This window comes from Triplophysa rosa, linkage group LG2 (genome assembly GCF_024868665.1).
Source record: "Triplophysa rosa linkage group LG2, Trosa_1v2, whole genome shotgun sequence".
Taxonomy (NCBI): Eukaryota; Metazoa; Chordata; class Actinopteri; order Cypriniformes; family Nemacheilidae; genus Triplophysa; species Triplophysa rosa.
The window spans coordinates 5,885,150-5,902,357 of record NC_079891.1 but is presented as its reverse complement, the minus strand read 5'-3'; the positions used below and the strand labels follow the sequence as shown (position 1 = coordinate 5,902,357).

Here is a 17,208-nt window from a genome sequence, read left to right as displayed (position 1 = left end):
TCAGTCAGCTTCATTTTCCTTATTGATCATTTTTAATTAATATACTACGAATCTGAAATATTAATATATCTGAAATATTAAAATGTATATAACTTCACCTGCAAATATTATAATATCTTTTCGGATAATAACCTAACTGCCACGTACGAAGAAACAGGCCCCTGATGAAACATGATTTGAAGTTTGCACGCTTAATTTCATGGGTTTATTGTTGTATGTGCTGTGAAAAGGACACGCGTTGAATAAAACTCAATTTCCCATCAACCTCGTTTAACCCCGGAAGTAAACGCTTCTCCTGTTAGCATGGCGCTAATGAACCGTAGTGTGGCCAGTTGTACATCCTAAAACATTATTATTTTTCCTAAAATGAACCATTTGTATATATAAATCACACGTAGGAGGTTAAAGAAAGACCGAGTAAGTAAAATAGAGTTATTGCTTCAACTCCATCTTTGAATTTTGCTTAACGTTGTTCGGATTAATGCCAACCTGCAGGTCTCTAGTATTATGTTGAATTTTTAAAATACATTTATATCGGTTTTAAGTTGTGTAACGTAATCACAACCCGTCGTTTTTTACTCGTTTTACGTTTTTTAATATGCATTTGTTATGCACAGCCATAAAACGCGTTTTATGTAAATAGTATTAAGTGGGTACATTAAATGGTAACTTACATTTTAATACGTTGAATGAAATGTACTCAACTGGTTGGGTATTGGTCTTGATCTGTTGAACTGTTTCTCGAGCATTTTGGGTTTCTGCTTCTTTGGTCAAACCTACAATTAGAATGGCTATTTCTTAAGTAAATAAAACCATAGTTTAAGCATATTTTACAGTCATTACAAAACTGTTTAGGAGGTGTTAATGACATGACAAGAGACCCTTTAAGTTGTGACAGACTTGTAAGAGTATTTCACACATTGGGTTTACCTAATTTAAGGACTCCTTTGCAGCTAGGACTCATTTCCGAAATATATTTTAATATGTTTTATAATAGCACATTTGTGATATTTTTTTTCTGAAGATTATTTTAAGATGGCATCAGGAGATCAGTCAAAGGGTGGCACGGCCTCTCAGTATTTAAGCACTGATCAGGATGCAGCTTTGGACATGACCACCAGTGAAAAGGTGATGCACTGACCCTTTATAACACAACATTTGTGAGACCTAATTATGTTATTTATTTATTTTTTATGTACTATTAAAATGTCACTATAACCAAGTCAGCCTATTTTTACACACACATTATTTTAACATATATTTATATGTGTATGTATGTTTTTGAACTCATGTTTATTGAAGTGTTTTGTGTTTCCAAATGTGACATCTGACAATCCGATCTGTATTATACACAGGTAGTGGAACTGCTAAACCAGGCTTCCCTCATTTCCACAGAAGAAAAACTTGTCATTCTCAAACAGGTTTTCCCTACTTTTTCCATATTTTAAAGTAAAATGATCTTGTTGTGCCTGTGGCTACAAATGTGCTCTTTATTGTTTTATTATTAGGTGCAAGAGTTGATTATCAACAAAGACCCTTCATTGCTTGATAACTTTCTGGATGTAAGTGCAAAACATTTTTAGTGTCTTGTGTACGAAAATGACCCTGACATGATGTAAATGTAATTGCGTACTTTCTGTTCTCTTGCATCCTCGACAGGAAATCATCGCATTTCAGACAGACAAATCAATTGAAGTGCGAAAGTTTGTTATCGGCTTCATTGAGGAGGCATGGTGAGTTTTGGCTGGTCTTGCGATACTCCATCTCTAGCATCTAATACATAATACTATTATGTATGACCAGTTCCTAAAAAGCTGTTTCTGCATCTTGTCTTTGTAGTAAAAGGGATAATGAGCTTCTTCATCGGCTTATTGCTAATTTGAATATGCTAATGAGAGACGAGAGTGTCAATGTGGTGAAAAAAGCCATTCTGACGCTCACTCATCTGTATAAAGTGGCTTTACAGGTATGAGTCATTTGCAGCGATGTCGACTTTATTCATTGATTGGTTAATATTTGATCCTTTTTGACATGTTCTTTATTCATTCTCTTAGTGCCTGGTCCGCACCAAGAGTGTCTCGGACATGCAGGAGGCATGCTGGGATATGGTCACCCAGATGAAAGACGATGTTTTGGCGTTGCTGGATTCGGATAACGATGGAGTCCGCACTCACGCCATCAAATTCACAGAGTCCCTCATTATCACTCTGTCGCCACGGACACCTGACTCCGATACCCCAAAGAAACACGAGGGGGACATCAGCCTGGACAAAATCCCCAAAGATCACACGTATATTCGCTATGGTAAGCGGAGATGCATTGCACATTCATTATAAAGGTATTTTTTACCCGTTTTGTACCCCTCACCTTTTCCTCCTGTCCTGGTCTAAGACACCTTAAGTGAGGAGGGGAAATTTGCTCTCGAGCAGCTGCTGAAGTTTATGGTTCATCCTGCCATCTCCAGCATTAATCTGACAACTGCGCTGGGATCACTAGCCACGTTGGCCAGACAACGGCCCATGTTCATGTCTAAGGTGGCACAGGCCTATGAAACATTACATGGTGAGTTTACAACGCCTTTTCAGTATTACAAAAATGTGTGTAAAACTTTTAGCTTAAAGGTCCAGTCAGCGAAATCTAGTGGCAAGGTTGCGAATTGCAACCAACCGCTCACTCGACCCCTCCCTTTTGAAACACTACGACCGGCTGACAGAACATGGCAAATTACATGCAAGGGGACCCGCGGTGTATGTAGATAGAAATTAGGGTTGCACGGTGTACCGGTGCTACGGTAGCATCGCGATGCTAAAGCTTCAAAATACCCACGATGCCTCTCTATTTTTGAAACGGTAGTATCGTAGTACCGTAGTTAATGTTGCATATGCGCATTAATATTATTTGAACACATACATCTGCCTTTTTGCGGTGTTTATCTCCAAAATGAATGTGTGTTTTGAATGTCTCGGACGAGTTAATGATTCAAATTGGCGATTTGAACGAGTTGGTTAAATGATTCACGAACTCAGTGGGAAATTGACGCCACCTACTGGCCGTTTTAGTACTGCATTTAAAGTAAGCCTAATATTTCCCTTTATAAAGACTGCTGTATCAATGAAATTTGTCCAACATTTGAATTAGTTCCTACGTGAAAAATGATCTAGTGCTCTTTAGTATTTACTACAGTAAACTACTAAAACTCATAGATACTAGTGTTTTTGAGTCTTATCATAGTAAAATTTTAAGTATACTACAGTATTTATAGTATTTACAAATTACTAAATGTATTTGCTACAATTTATCCAATTACTACAGTTAATACAACAACATATTTTAGTGCAAAGTATAATACAGTTTACTATAGTAAATACAAAGTGTTTAATCTAAATCTGTGTTTTTTGTATAGATTTGAATTATATGGCACAGTATCGCGATACTACTTGGTATCGAGATACTTCAGCTGGTATAGTATCGTAAGACATGTTTATGGTACCGTGACAACCCTAATAGAAATAGCTCATTCTAAGGTAATAAAAACATAACGCTTCACTGTGTAAGCTCTTTATACACCTCTGAAGGCATAGCTATGTATATTATATTGCATTTCTGTCAATAGATCATCCCATAAATTACACACTGGACCTTTAAGTGTTCAAATCTGGCCAATAAGAAACCACCATAAATGCCCTAGCAACCACATAGCAACACACTTAAAGGGGTCATATGACACAGCTAAATCTAATATTATCATTTGTTTTAGATGTAATGCAATGTGTATACACGATTTAAGGTTCAAAAATGCTGTATTTTCCATTTACTGTGCATGTTTGTATCTCCTCTTTGCTCCGCCTCTCTGAAACGCACAGCTTTTTTTGATTTGTCTAATACTGCAAGCGTGTGACGGAAATGTAACGCCTCTTACCATATTTCGGGATCTTAAATACACTGTTTAATGTAAATGATTTGAAATTACTGAATGACCTTTCTCATTGTGCTCTCCAGCTAACCTGCCCCCAACTTTGGCCAAGTCTCAGGTGAGTAGCGTGCGCAAGAACCTGAAGCTGCACCTTGTCTCGGTGCTGAAGCATCCCAGCAGTGTGGACTTCCATGGCCAGATTTCCACCCTGCTGCTGGATCTTGGCATGTCTCAGAACGAGATCACACGCTGCACCCCTGCCACAGCACAGCCACGGAAAAGACTTCAGCATGAGCCCTTTGTAGAGGGCAAGAGGATCAAGATGGGTGAGTGGCTGTTTAGTGAGGATTTTGTGTGTTTACAAAGGTGTGTCATTCTTCAAATTGAAAGACACTATGATATAAAAAAATCGAGAATATGAGCATAAAAGTAGTTCATTTTTTAGTCCCATGAAAGTCCTCCAGAATATAAAAGTGGCTCGAATTGCCTTGATTATTGCCTTCATTATATATTTTAATTTTTTATCGTAAGTGCTGTCAGATTAGCCTTTTCCTGACTGTAAAGTAAGCTTAAAGGACTAGTTCACCCCAAAATAAAAATTCTGTCATTATTGAGAACACAAAAGAAGATATTTTGAAGAATGTTGGTAACAGAAAACCGTTGGTCCCCATTGACTTGCATTGGTTTTGTGTGCAAACAATAGAAGTGAATGTGGACCAATGTTTTTTTGGTTACTAACATTTTTAAAATAGCTTCTTTCTTTTGTGTTTTGCAAAAGAAAGTCATGCAGGTTTAAAATGACAAGTAGGTAAGTAAATGATGACAGAATTTTTATTTTGAGATGAACTTCTCCTTTAATACCATTGGCTAGTTTTGGAAAACAAAAAGAACTGATAGATCCCTTAATTTCTACCCGCTGCTTTGATAGTTGTTTGCATTCAGTCTGAATAGAAGGTGAATAATGGCCTGCTCTTGTTGCAGAAACTGCTCTAGCGGAAGATGATGAGGATAAGGAGGAACCAGCTCCAGTCATCACCCCAAAACCCTCCTCCTCCGTCGGCACCCAATCATCTATTGATCTCACTGCAGAGTACCTGTTACCCCTCCTGTCCCCAGAGAATGTTGCCAACCTGGTACATGTTGTGTTCACATTTGTTCAAGCTTACCAAGCTCTGGTCTGAGCTAGAAGTAACCAGTGTATTCTGGTTGGCTTCAGATTGTAAACGAAATCACATTTTGTTTCTCTAAAATGGTGCTCGGTTTGGCATAGGAACTAACAGTTTGTCTAACTAACAAGCTGCGTTCAGACCGCCAGCGACTGTGTGTCGCCAGTATCTCGCTACGAGGTCTTTAGAAGGCGTTCCTGGCTTTGGTTGTCCTAGAAACTTTTATAAACAAACAAAGTATCAGACGAGAGGGCTGATGCGAGCTCCCCTGCTGTACTCCTATTGGTAGTTGCTCCCGAAAGTCGCTCATCATTTGCATAAAGTTGAGCAAATCTCTATTTTGTCGACTCGCTAGACACGCCCACTTCCTGTTTCCAACGGTCACTTTCGCTCGTTTCGCTGGATGTCGCTTAGTCTCGCGTGGGAACTTTGGCGCTTTTCGTCGCATTCTTTGGCCAAGGCCCGCCCAAGATGCCATATGACTGACAGGTAAAGCAACCAATCACGTTTCGTTTTGTGCAGCGTCATGTTTAGAGGCGTGGAAATTTCCCGCAGTAACAGACCGTTGTACATTCACGAATGTGTCAAAAGTCAGATGACGACTTCGAACGTGCTGAAGTGTTTCCAGAAAAGTGTGCCTTATGCGGTGTTGGGTGTAACTAGTTACTAAGTAATTAGTTACTGTAGTTTAATTACTTTTCCCTTAAAAAAAGTAAAGTAAGGGATTACTCTTGTTTTTTCTGTAATTTAATTAGTTACTTTGGATGTAATTGAACTAAATACTGTGTAATGTATACAATACTGGAATTGACATCTGAAAAATGCATGCATGTTTGTATCCTTCTCACATTTGTAATACTTTAGTCAGTTAATAAGTTTTATATTTTTTATTTGAATGAATTTCAATTCCATCCTTGAATCACTTAACTAATCAAGGTTGATATAGGATATAGAAAGTAATTAGTAGTAAGTAATTAAATACTTTTTGAAGAGAGTAATTTGTACAGTAATCTAATTGCACTATTGAATATGTAATTAGTAACTAGTAATTAGTTTAGAGTAACTTACCCAACACTGGCCTTATGCATCAGACGTTTAGCTAACGGTCCGTGGGCGTGACATCTAAAGGCTGAGACTGATGTCGCTAGGCTACCATTGAAATGAATGGCTGCACCTCATTTGTCGCTGGGTGTAGCTGGCAGTCTCAACAGGGCTTAAGATATAGAGTTTGGTGGCTATATAGTTAATTTATGTTAACGTATTGTATGTTGTCTGTTTATTGTTCATGTAGGTACTCATTAGTATGGTTTACCTGCCCGAGGTGATGCCAGCCTCCTTCCAGGCCACCTACACGCCTGTAGAATCGGCCGGCACTGAAGCCCAGATCAAACATTTAGCCAGACTGATGGCCACACAGATGACCTCGGCTGGTCTGGGACCAGGTGAGGAGATTTAAGGGATAGTTTGCCCAAAACTGAAAATTCTGTCATCATTTTCTCACCTGACTTTATATATTTTTTGTTCTGTTGAACCAAAAGAAGATATTTTGAAGAATGTAGGACAGCAAACAGCTGTGGTGCACTTTTGACTACCTACTATGGTAGTCAGTGGGGTCCAAGAACTGTTTGGTTACAAGCATTCGTCCAAATATCTTTCTCCGTGTTCAACCAAACAAAGACATTTATACAGGTTTGAAACAACTTGAAAGTGAGTAATTCATGACAGAGTTTTCATTTTTGAGTGAACCATCCTTTTAACACAACATTAAGATAAGAGGATATGATATATCAAAAATAGATGTACAGGAAAATATAAACATTTATAAATATGTACAATTGTCGGAAGAAGAATTGAATGTTATATGTCTATTGTAAATGTAAAAGTGTAAAGTCACACTCGGCACCTCTGGAGGTTGACGTGCTGTAAAGTCACACCGCATGTTTCATAAATGATGCTTAATGCCCTTTTACACTTTTCAACACTACACAGGTTTGGAGCTGTGTAAGGCTCGGGATGAGGAGGTAAAGGAGGAGGAAGGGCAGAGTGAGATCAGCTCCAAAGACCCTCTCATCATCCGCAAGTACTCTGCGGTTTCCCTCGGTCAGGCCATCTCAGTGTTGGGAGGAACATACAAGAGCCCTGTCACTGAAGAGACACCTCAGATAAAGAAACTTCCAGAGCCTATACTGCCCACAACACAGCCGAAGTAAGATGTCGACATGGTGTTGAAAAAAAAATCTATAGTAGCTTTCAAAACATAGTGAGGTGCACGGAAATGGAACCTTTAAGAATCTGTTTTGATCATCTCTTAATGTTTTCCTCTCCACTAACCGTTATTTAGAGCTCCTGGTGCCAGTGGCAGAAAGAAGGTCTTCAAACTGGCAGATGTGGTGCAGCCGTTCTCAGAAGTTCAGGTAGAGAAACTCATCAACATGTCCGTCAACCGAATCCTCCATTCAGAAAAGGCCATCGCACTGAGCGGGATGTCTCACGTAAGACGCATTCCATACACATTGCCTCACTCTCCACTAATATATGTCCTCGTTTTCATGGTTTCACATTTTTCTTCCAGATTCGCATGAAGCTGCTCGCTCGCTTGGTGACCCAGTTTGAGGGGGGGATGAAAGACGACTTAATGCAGTTTATTTTGGATGATATGCGGAGCAGAAGTGAACTGGCGTTTTCTCTGCTGTATCACGAGTATAACGAATATCTAAGTCAGCAGCCGTCTGGCTCTCTGGACAGCTATGAGCAATGTCTGTTCAGTCTTTTGTCTGGCCTGCAAGAGAAACCTGAGCAGAGAGACGGGTGAGGACACCACTGATGGACAAAATACATGCTCATACTGTACACTAAAAAAATGAAAAGTGATTCATTAGGATGTTGAAGGTGCAGTGTTTACATGCGAAATGATAGAAAATCAATTTTAACTGTTGGCATTATACTCGCTGGCCACTAATCTTGCTAGAAGAACAGGCAAATATATGAGCATATATTCTGTTGTGTTTGGAAATTCTTTGTGCTTAAGTCACAGAATCACTCAAACAATTTTTTTGCTTTCCCAGGCTTTTCACCAAGCTTGTGCTCGAGGCTCCAGTCATTACCGACTCTGCGCTGGAGGTGATTCAACGCTACTGTGAAGATGAGGTCAGCCAAACTGCCACTTATTACCAAAACCACATGTATATATTTAAACACACAATCGCATTCTGAAAGTCTTTGATATACCTATTTGTGTTCCAGTCACGTGTATACCTGGGCATATCCACTTTGAAGGAGCTCATTCTGAAACGGCCATCCAGGCAGTTCCAGTACCTCAACGTACTTCTGAACCTCAGCTCTCACGAAAAAGAAAAGGTTGAAATCTGCTCATCTGTGTTGAATCATTTTATGACGTTTATGTACAAGCGTGACATAATCTCGATCCCGTTTCAGGTGCGATCCACCGCCCTCGGCTTTATCAAGCGCATGTATGAGAAAGAACATCTGAAGGACTGTGTTGAGAAGTTCGCTCTCACATACATGCAGTTTCTGGTCCACCCGAATCCACCCTCACTTCTGTTTGGAGCCGGAGAAGACACAGGTGCAAAGACTTTTCATTCCTCACTGTGAAATGACAATTTACCAACTGTTCGTAATGTTTAAATATCAAATGGTTTGCATTTTCAGAGGTGGCGGCTTCTTGGACAGAAGAAACTGTGCGGCAGTGTCTCTATCTGTATCTCTCCCTGCTGCCTCTCAACCATCGTCTGGTTCATGAGCTGGCTGCTGTCTACACCGAGGCCATCGCTGACATCAAGCGGAGTGTGCTGAGGGTCATTGAACAGCCTGTAAGATGTTCTCTAAATCAGTTCGTCCTATCAGATGTTTCTTTCTCATGAGGTTTTAATTTAATGTTTTATGTTTAGCTTCCTTTAGCTTCTGCCCATTTTGAAGGGTTATTCGGTTGTTTAGTCTGATGTCACGCACCACCATATATGGAAGGTCATATACTGTTTCCGGGTCCAAACGCTCAATAAGATGCTATAGGGCAAACAACAAAAAATGCTAATATACGCTCATGGCGAGCTGTAAAACTATCGTAAAACCACGATCCTAACCTTTATCTTCGTGACGAAATCCCACATGGCCAGTTAGTGATTCATTTTTCATAATTTATTCAAATATTGATGTCGGAGATTCCGTAAGCCTGGAGACTGTAGTGTATACTGTGCGTTAATAAATGCTCCTCTTAAATATGCGATGTGTTAAGCTGTAGCCTCGCTTGAAATGAATAGATGCTTGGACCCAGAAACGGTTTTCCTTACGTCACCACTTAACAACCGAATAACCTATGGTTCCTGAAATGTAATGTCACCCAGATGGTCAGATATGTAGTAGACACAATGCATCAGAAAGATTAAAGTAGTTTTCTGTAGATAAGAGGAATGGGAATGAGCTCTCCAGACCTGCTGCTCCTGGTGGAGAACTGTCCTAAAGGAGCAGAGACGCTGGTCACTCGCTGTCTGCACATACTCACGGATAAAGGTACAGTGTGTGTGAGTTTGTTCGTGTTATAGGAAGTGTTTTGGCGGTCCACAAGCTTTGTGCTTCCTCTCCACAGTGCCTCCATCTCCTGAGTTAGTGGAAAGGGTAAGGGACCTTTATCATAAACGAGTCCCTGATGTTCGTTTTCTCATTCCGGTCATCAACGGCCTGGAAAAGGTACATCTCATCTGTTATTTTACTGTGGTACAAAACAGTTGAAGAGACCAGTGTTTAATAATTAAATAATTATGTTGGCTGTTTAGGATTGCCAAACAACCACTTCAAACATCTAAAATTAGGCTTATGAGTTTGATTTCAGAGCCATCTAATGGCAGATGAAATACTGTTGAGAAGTAAAAAGGCTCTGATGTTGTAATGATGTCATTGTGTTGAGCAGAATGAGGTGATCCAGGCTCTACCCAAGCTTATCAAGCTCAATCCCATCGTGGTCAAAGAGGTGTTCAACCGACTGCTGGGCACTCAACACAGTAATGCCTGCTTATTCTTTTGCTCATGCGTCCAAAAAATTTGAGTGTTTTTATTTCATCTTTCATTTTATGCTTTATAGGTCACTGATGTCGTAATGTTTTTGTATTGCTTTGCAAATCCATAAAGACTAAATGTGTTTTATATGTTTTATATTTGTTGTGCAGGTGAAGGCAGTTCCTCCATGTCTCCACTCTCTCCTGCTGAGCTCCTCATCGCCTTACACAACATTGACTCCTCCAAGTGTGATATGAAGTCAATCATCAAAGGTACATCTCTCTTTTACACATTCTAATTTCTAAATCATGATGAAAAAACGATTTTAATTGAAAGGGATATGTCATCATTTACTCATTCTCTTGTATTTTCAAACCTGTATGACTTTCTTTCTACCGCATAACACAAAGGAAGATATTGATGAATGTTGTTAACTGGCACCTATTCACTTGCATTGATTTTGTGTCCAAGTAAATGGGGGCCAGTGCTGTTCGGTTACCAACTTTCTTCAAAATATCTTTTGTGTTCTGCAGAAGAAAGTAAGTCATTAAGGTTTGAAATGACAAGAGGGTGAGTAAATGCTGACAGAATTTTCATTTTTGGGTTAGCTATCACCTTAAGGGTCTGATCGATCGGTTAAGCCTTCCTTGAGCAAGCCATTGCGTCACCAACATAGCAAGTTTCAGCCAAAAAGCACAAAGCTGTGTCTTTTTGACACTCCCACATAGGGCTGGGCGATAAAACGATAACAATACTTATCGACGGTCCACTTTCACCAATAACGATAGAAAAAAAACATTTTTCCTGAGCATTAGCTCTTAAAGTGACAGTAACCTAATAAACCTGTTGCTGTCTGTGTCTATTTATTACCAAAGCATTTGACAGCAATACAGTTAAAATGGGGAAAATATGAATAATACAGTGATAAACATTATTTTCTAGTGATCTTAAGACTATTAAAATCCATCATTAATTATCAATATCAAATGATAAGAAACATTATGTCGATGATAACTTTTACAGCTGTATCGCTCAGCCCTACTCCCACACTCAAATTATGCTTATTGTAAAGTTTATACAGAGCCCCCTAGAGGGCAGGGATGGAATTTATTTTCTGAAAGATTGTGTTTTTGTGTTTATTAGCAATACGTTTTGCATTATCTTGCTTTATAAGATTTTTTTTTGCAAAGTTTTTGGGAGAGAATACAAAACAAAAATGAGAAAATTAAATCTCTCCCTGTCATCTAAGGGGCTCCATAGGTTTATCCAGAGACAGATACAAACAAATATTTTTTGCACACCCCCTGTAGTGGTCTGCATACCTCATGGCAACCACTGTTTAATATCTTCCTTACATTGTCACATTTCGTCTGCATTTTGTCTTCCCATCATTCTTGTTCTGTCTGTAGCCACTAACCTGTGCTTTGGAGAGAAGAATGTGTACACAACAGAGGTTCTGGCGGTGGTGATGCAGCAGTTAATGGAGCAGACGCCTCTCCCCATATTGCTGATGCGTACGGTCATCCAGTCCCTCACCATGTACCCTCGTCTAGCCGGTTTCGTCATGAACATCTTGGCCCGGCTCATCCTCAAACAAGTAAGTGGGCAAGTCTGAATGGGCTGTGTTATAGAATGTAACAACTTGATTGTGATTTGTTAAATATTTGTAACTTTAAGTCAGCCAGTATGGGTAGACCAATTACTATTATTGGCCAAAGGCACATACTGTACATTGTTTTGGATAGGAGTAAAATTGTATGTGTGTTTGATTTTTACAGGTGTGGAAATATCCAAAGGTGTGGGAGGGCTTTGTAAAATGCTGCCAGCGAACCAAACCCCAGTCCTACAATGTGCTCCTCCAGCTTCCTCCTTCACAACTGGCTAGTGTGTTTGAGCGTTGCCCGGAGATGAGAGAGCCGCTCCTACAGCATGTACACTCCTTTACCCCTCACCAAGTGCGTAAACTCTTACCATCGCTTCCTAGTACAAAGTTACATTTTTTAAATTTATTGTATTATCTGTGATTGAAGAAAGAACAATGTTTTTGCAGTTTGTGATTATAAGATTATAATCACAAACTTCTTATAACACAACAAAACAAGGCAGTACATCCTGTGACATTACTGATTGTAAGATAATATTTTGTATCCTGGCACACAGTATTATAATGAATTAATCTGTATTTTGATTTCTTTGCAGTACCTTTTGAAAATTAAAAACGTACCTCTTATATTTTACTATATTAAATTGATCATTGATCAATGTCATTGATCACATGTTCTTACCTCTAAATGTTTCTGTAGCAAGCTCACATTCCATCCTCTATAATGGCTGTTCTGGAGGCCAACATCAGGAAACAGGAGCCAGAACCAGAACCACAACATCCAGAAATAATGGAGGAGAGACAGGTACACATTGGGCTTTTTGAAACATATAGTTATTTCAAATACAGTGCAGTGTGTATTGATTGACACAGTTTTACAGAAAACACACTTTAGAGAAAACAATAAAGACATGGAGAAAGGAGTATAGAAATAAGGTGTAAATCATAGAAAATATGAAAGTGTGAAATACATTGCTATTATTGCAAATCTTTTATGAAATGTACATTAGTGATAATATCTGGAAGAATAATTGTCTGTAGAAATGTAATTGTAGGATTTATTTATTGTATGGCACAAAAATGGAATGTTGTGTCCTAAGATCTTCACATAATTATACAATTCTTGGTTCACCATTACAACTATACTCATTATTAATGCATCAACATCTATTTATACAGTAGTATTAAGTTGTTTTGAGGATAAAAAGAACAATAAACCAAATCCGATAAAAAATATAAACAGTTGATGGTTGGTTCTAACATAAAAATTTAATCCCAAACCAGGATGTTCCAGGTAATTATTGTACTGAGATTTTACAGACACCAGTATGACTAAACCCCAGTTAACTGTTCTATTACAGCTCAATGTAAATTACTGCAGATAATCTGAAAGTAATTCATTTTCTTTCTTTCCTATTTATATCGAAAAATATGCACATACCAAAGCATGTCTCAGTACCAGTACCACAGGAAGAACCTCCAGCACCAGCACCTGTAGCTTTTACAGAACCAGAACCAGAGCCAGAACCGATCCCATCAAGGAGGGAAGTAGATGAACCCATGGAGCAGGAAGAGACAGCCCATGCTGTTCTGGAGGTTACACCTGAACCAGCATCACAGGTATTTTCCTTAAATCTGTCATCATCATCATAATAATGGCACTTATGCTGAGAAATTGAGGTTGACTGATGACTTCTTAACTTCAGCAGATGGAGGTAGCTGAAGAAGCAACGCAGTCTAGCTCTGTCACAGAAAAGACAGAAGAACCCATGGAAGAGTCCAGTGCAATGTCTGCTGATGTGGCTGACCTACCCCAAGTTGTGTCTGAGGATGCTGACACAGACCCAGGAACAAGCAATGTGGATTGATAACATCTCAAATAAGACTGTAGAATCTGACTGTGTTTATGGCAGTTGATGAAGCTTGTGTCTTATTCCACACAGCTTTATTTCACTGTACTATTTTTCAACAATCAAATGTGATATTAGTAATTGTTCATTTGCTTCAAATTTATTATTTTCGTGTTTTTTTTTTGACTTGTTAAAACTAATTAGAAAATAAATTGATTTGTATGTGTGAGTTTTCATTGATAAAATAAATAAATGTCTTTGAAAATAATAAAAAACATAATGACTGGTGTCCATACGTCATTTATGTTTGACCAATCAGTGGAAAGACGATACCAGGCAACAGGTTTGTTTAGTTACCGATCTGCTTACTTGACAACGGAAGTGTGCTGCAGCCATCTGTTGACGTTTGTCTTAAAAAGTAGTTTTTTATGGATATTTGCTTTAAATTATAAGAATTTAGATCGAAAGATGTACGATTTTGCGTAGTCTGTAAGTTAACTTTACTAACGTTAGTCAGCGGCTATTTCGAAGTTTCAGAAAAATGGAGTCAGACAATGAGAGGGAGCGGGCTGTGGAGTCCTTTAAGGCTTTTATGATGAAAAACAGCACTAAAACAAACTTAAACCTGTAAGTATATCCCTTTAGTATTAATAAGTTAAACTCTTTGAATATTTAGCTTTTGAATATAATGCTTAACCTGACGCTGTACATACAGTCCATAGGGAGCACTGACACTTCACAGTAACGTTATTAAATCACGTTATTAAATCCACGAGCTGACGTAAATTAACAAAGCAATCTACTTTTTTAGTTGTCTCTTGACTGGAATATTGTGTTTAGTTTGGAGAACCGAACTCATGGCAATTACATGTTTGATATAGGCCTATATCAATATTTGGAACAAGAAAAACTGGAGAAAACAGAATTTTTGCGTTTGCGCTCGTACCCCTTGTGACAACTAACCCCGGTCTCCCTTACACAGGCACATTTAAATTTAAACACGCTGTAATGCAGACACAGATTATTATGATAATATTAACAAAATGTGGTTTAATTGAATATAAAGATACATTAATTTATTGTTTAAAAAAGTCCATCAGATACCACACTGTATCTATCACACATGCAAATAAAGCAATGCAGGTATGAGATTGATGAAGGGCTGAAAATCATTTTACAAATCCTTTGAACTTTCTTAGGTATGACCATCTAGTACAGATGTTGACCAAAATTATGGATGAGCGTCCAGAGAATGCAGTCGATGTGATCGAAGACATGAGTCTTGATCTTAAAAGAAGCATCCTTCAGGAGAAGCAGGACACCTTGCGTGACAGTCCATCCTCATCTGCAGCTCTCTTATTGGCTGAGCAGCAAAAATCTCTGTTCTCGCAAGGGGTTGATGATGGTGATCATGAGGAAGAGTTGGTAAGAAATCTAAAAATAACATTACAAATACTTTTCCTGGCTCTCAAGGACAATATAACATTTTTTGGCTTTGCATGTTTAAATGGGGTTAAAACGTCCAAATACTTGTAATCCCACTGTTGCTTATAGCAGTTTGTGTAATGCTTGATACAATTATTAGACATGTTGCATTTGTATTTTTGTCAGGTGGATTCACCTCTGCCGAATGTGGGAGAACTTGCCTTCTTCTTTGAGCAAGCTGGTGTGGGACTGGGAAGAGAGGAGACGCAGAGAGTCTTTCTGGCCTTGAAACAGCTGGTGGACACGCAACGTGTCCAGCGCTGTCGATTCTGGGGCAAGATCCTGGGCACACAGAGCAACTACCTTGTGGCAGAGGTGGAATTCAGAGAGGGGGAAGGAGAGGAAGAAGAGGGGACGGAAGAGACACATGAGGATGAGGAGAAAGAGGAAGAGACACATGAGGCCCAGAATGAAAGTGAAATGGTAGAAGCTGTAAGTAAATGATTCTGAAAAATGTACACACATCAAGAATAGATATGCAGAACTTTTCACTTTTAGTGTAAGTATTATATATGAAATAATAATTCCTTAACTTCACTTGCAGGCTGATCCACCCCCCAAATCAACTTACAAGCCACCTCCAATAGTACCAAGGGAAGAAAACCACACGGGTGTGAACAAATTCACTTATTTTGTGTGTCAAGAGCCCGGCATGCCCTGGGTCAGACTGCCGTTTGTCATCCCGGCTCAGATCACGGTGGCACGACAAATCCGCAAGTTCTTCACAGGCAGGCTCGACGCTCCGGTTGTGAGTTATCCCCCCTTTCCTGGCAACGAAGCCAACTACCTGCGTGCCCAGATCGCACGCATTTCAGCCGGCACCCACGTCAGCCCTGTGGGATTCTACCATTTTGAAGAGGATGAAGGTGAGGACGAGGAAGTGCGGGACACTTTTGAGGAGAATCCTGACTTTGAGGGCATCCATGTGAATGAGATGGTGGAGTCGCTGAATTTATGGGTCCATCATGTACAGCACATACTTACACAGGTAATGAAGAAGACTGCTTTGATTTTGTCAAGTCCTTATCAAAAATATATATTTCAAAATGTTTTTCTTTAACATTTTAAACATATATTTTAAATAATGATTTATAAAAAAAATGTCATATATTTTTTTACATCTGGAAAAAACATTACTTTCTCCTCTCAGTTCTATACATTTTGTATCTTCGTTTTTTTATGAATATTAGGGCCGCTGTGTGTGGATAAACCTTACAAAGAAATCAGGGGAAGACCTGGATGAGGATGCAGAGGAGGAAGACCATGAAGAGGAAGCTGATGAGCCAGAACCTGAGACTGGACCTCCTCTTCTGACGCCTCTTTCTGAAGATGCAAGTCAGTCAAGTTGCATCCTTCACAGAATATCTCTAGTACAGTTTACCGTTGTTACAAAGGTTATTTTATGTTGACTGCAGACATTAACGACACATCGCCGTGGAGCTCCATGACATCCTCTAACCTCATTCCTCAGTTTTGCATTGCTGTGGTGCGCTCGAACCTCTGGCCAGGAGCTTATGCTTATGTTAATGGAAAGTAAGCAGCGCTGCTTTTAAATGTCTTGCCTACAAATTCTCTGTATATTCTTTTTTTCTGCTGAGTAAAAACTCGTTCTTCTGCTACCTCATAGAAAGTTTGGAAACATATACATTGGTTGGGGGATGAAATATCTTGGAACAGCCTACACTCCAGTGATGCCTCCCCAACCCCAGAGTGAGTACCCCAGCGGTCCTGAAATCACAGAAGCCCTGGACCCCACTGTGGAGGAAGAGCAGGCTTTGAAAGCTGCCCTGGAGGAGCAGACGGCTGATTTGGAGGAAACAGAAGAACTGGAAGATGATGAGGAAGATGAGGATTAAAATGGTCAACGGTCAAATGGAAAAAAATTATATCTGGAGTTCATTTAAAGGACAGACTTAAATACAATCCCTTTTGGTACAATCGTGATTGTGCTGAAATAGAGTGATTTTAAAGTGATAGTTTACACAAAAATAAAAATTCTGTCATCATGTACTCACTCTCTTGTCATTTCAAACCTGTGTGACTTTCTTTTTTCCGCAAAACACAAATGAAGATATTTTGAAGAATGTTGGCAACCGGCACCCATTCACTTGCACTGGTTTTGTGTCCATACAATAGAAGTGAATGGGTGCCGCCGCTGTTGTTACCAACTTCTTTCAAAAT

The 17,208-nt window shown here is 39.2% G+C and overlaps 2 protein-coding genes across 3 annotated transcripts; both read left to right on the top strand.

Moving 5' to 3' along the window:
- The first annotated feature begins 282 nt into the window (after nt 1-282).
- sympk (symplekin) lies at nt 283-13,788 on the top strand. 2 transcript variants are annotated; one of them, XM_057353329.1, is made up of 27 exons: nt 283-417; nt 1,025-1,128; nt 1,356-1,421; nt 1,509-1,562; nt 1,660-1,733; nt 1,840-1,966; nt 2,055-2,304; nt 2,392-2,562; nt 4,000-4,239; nt 4,895-5,046; nt 6,371-6,521; nt 7,069-7,285; nt 7,421-7,571; nt 7,652-7,887; nt 8,145-8,226; nt 8,323-8,436; nt 8,515-8,662; nt 8,749-8,909; nt 9,498-9,606; nt 9,683-9,783; nt 10,004-10,094; nt 10,260-10,361; nt 11,499-11,686; nt 11,868-12,044; nt 12,393-12,497; nt 13,139-13,312; nt 13,402-13,788. In XM_057353329.1, the coding sequence occupies exons 2-27, from the start codon at nt 1,036-1,038 to the stop codon at nt 13,558-13,560; spliced, it is 3,693 nt and encodes a 1,230-aa protein (XP_057209312.1). In that variant the 5' UTR covers nt 283-417; nt 1,025-1,035; the 3' UTR covers nt 13,561-13,788. The 2 variants fall into 2 exon arrangements, with proteins under 2 accessions (XP_057209312.1, XP_057209305.1); XM_057353322.1 differs by having other exon boundaries at nt 13,399-13,788.
- Nucleotides 13,789-13,933: 145 nt separating this feature from the next.
- On the top strand, nt 13,934-17,075 carry rsph4a (radial spoke head component 4A). The gene is made up of 7 exons (XM_057353374.1): nt 13,934-14,169; nt 14,742-14,967; nt 15,154-15,459; nt 15,572-16,015; nt 16,218-16,362; nt 16,443-16,560; nt 16,655-17,075. Exons 1-7 carry the CDS (start codon nt 14,084-14,086, stop codon nt 16,881-16,883), a joined length of 1,554 nt encoding a protein of 517 aa, XP_057209357.1. The 5' UTR covers nt 13,934-14,083; the 3' UTR covers nt 16,884-17,075.
- Nucleotides 17,076-17,208: the final 133 nt, after the last annotated feature.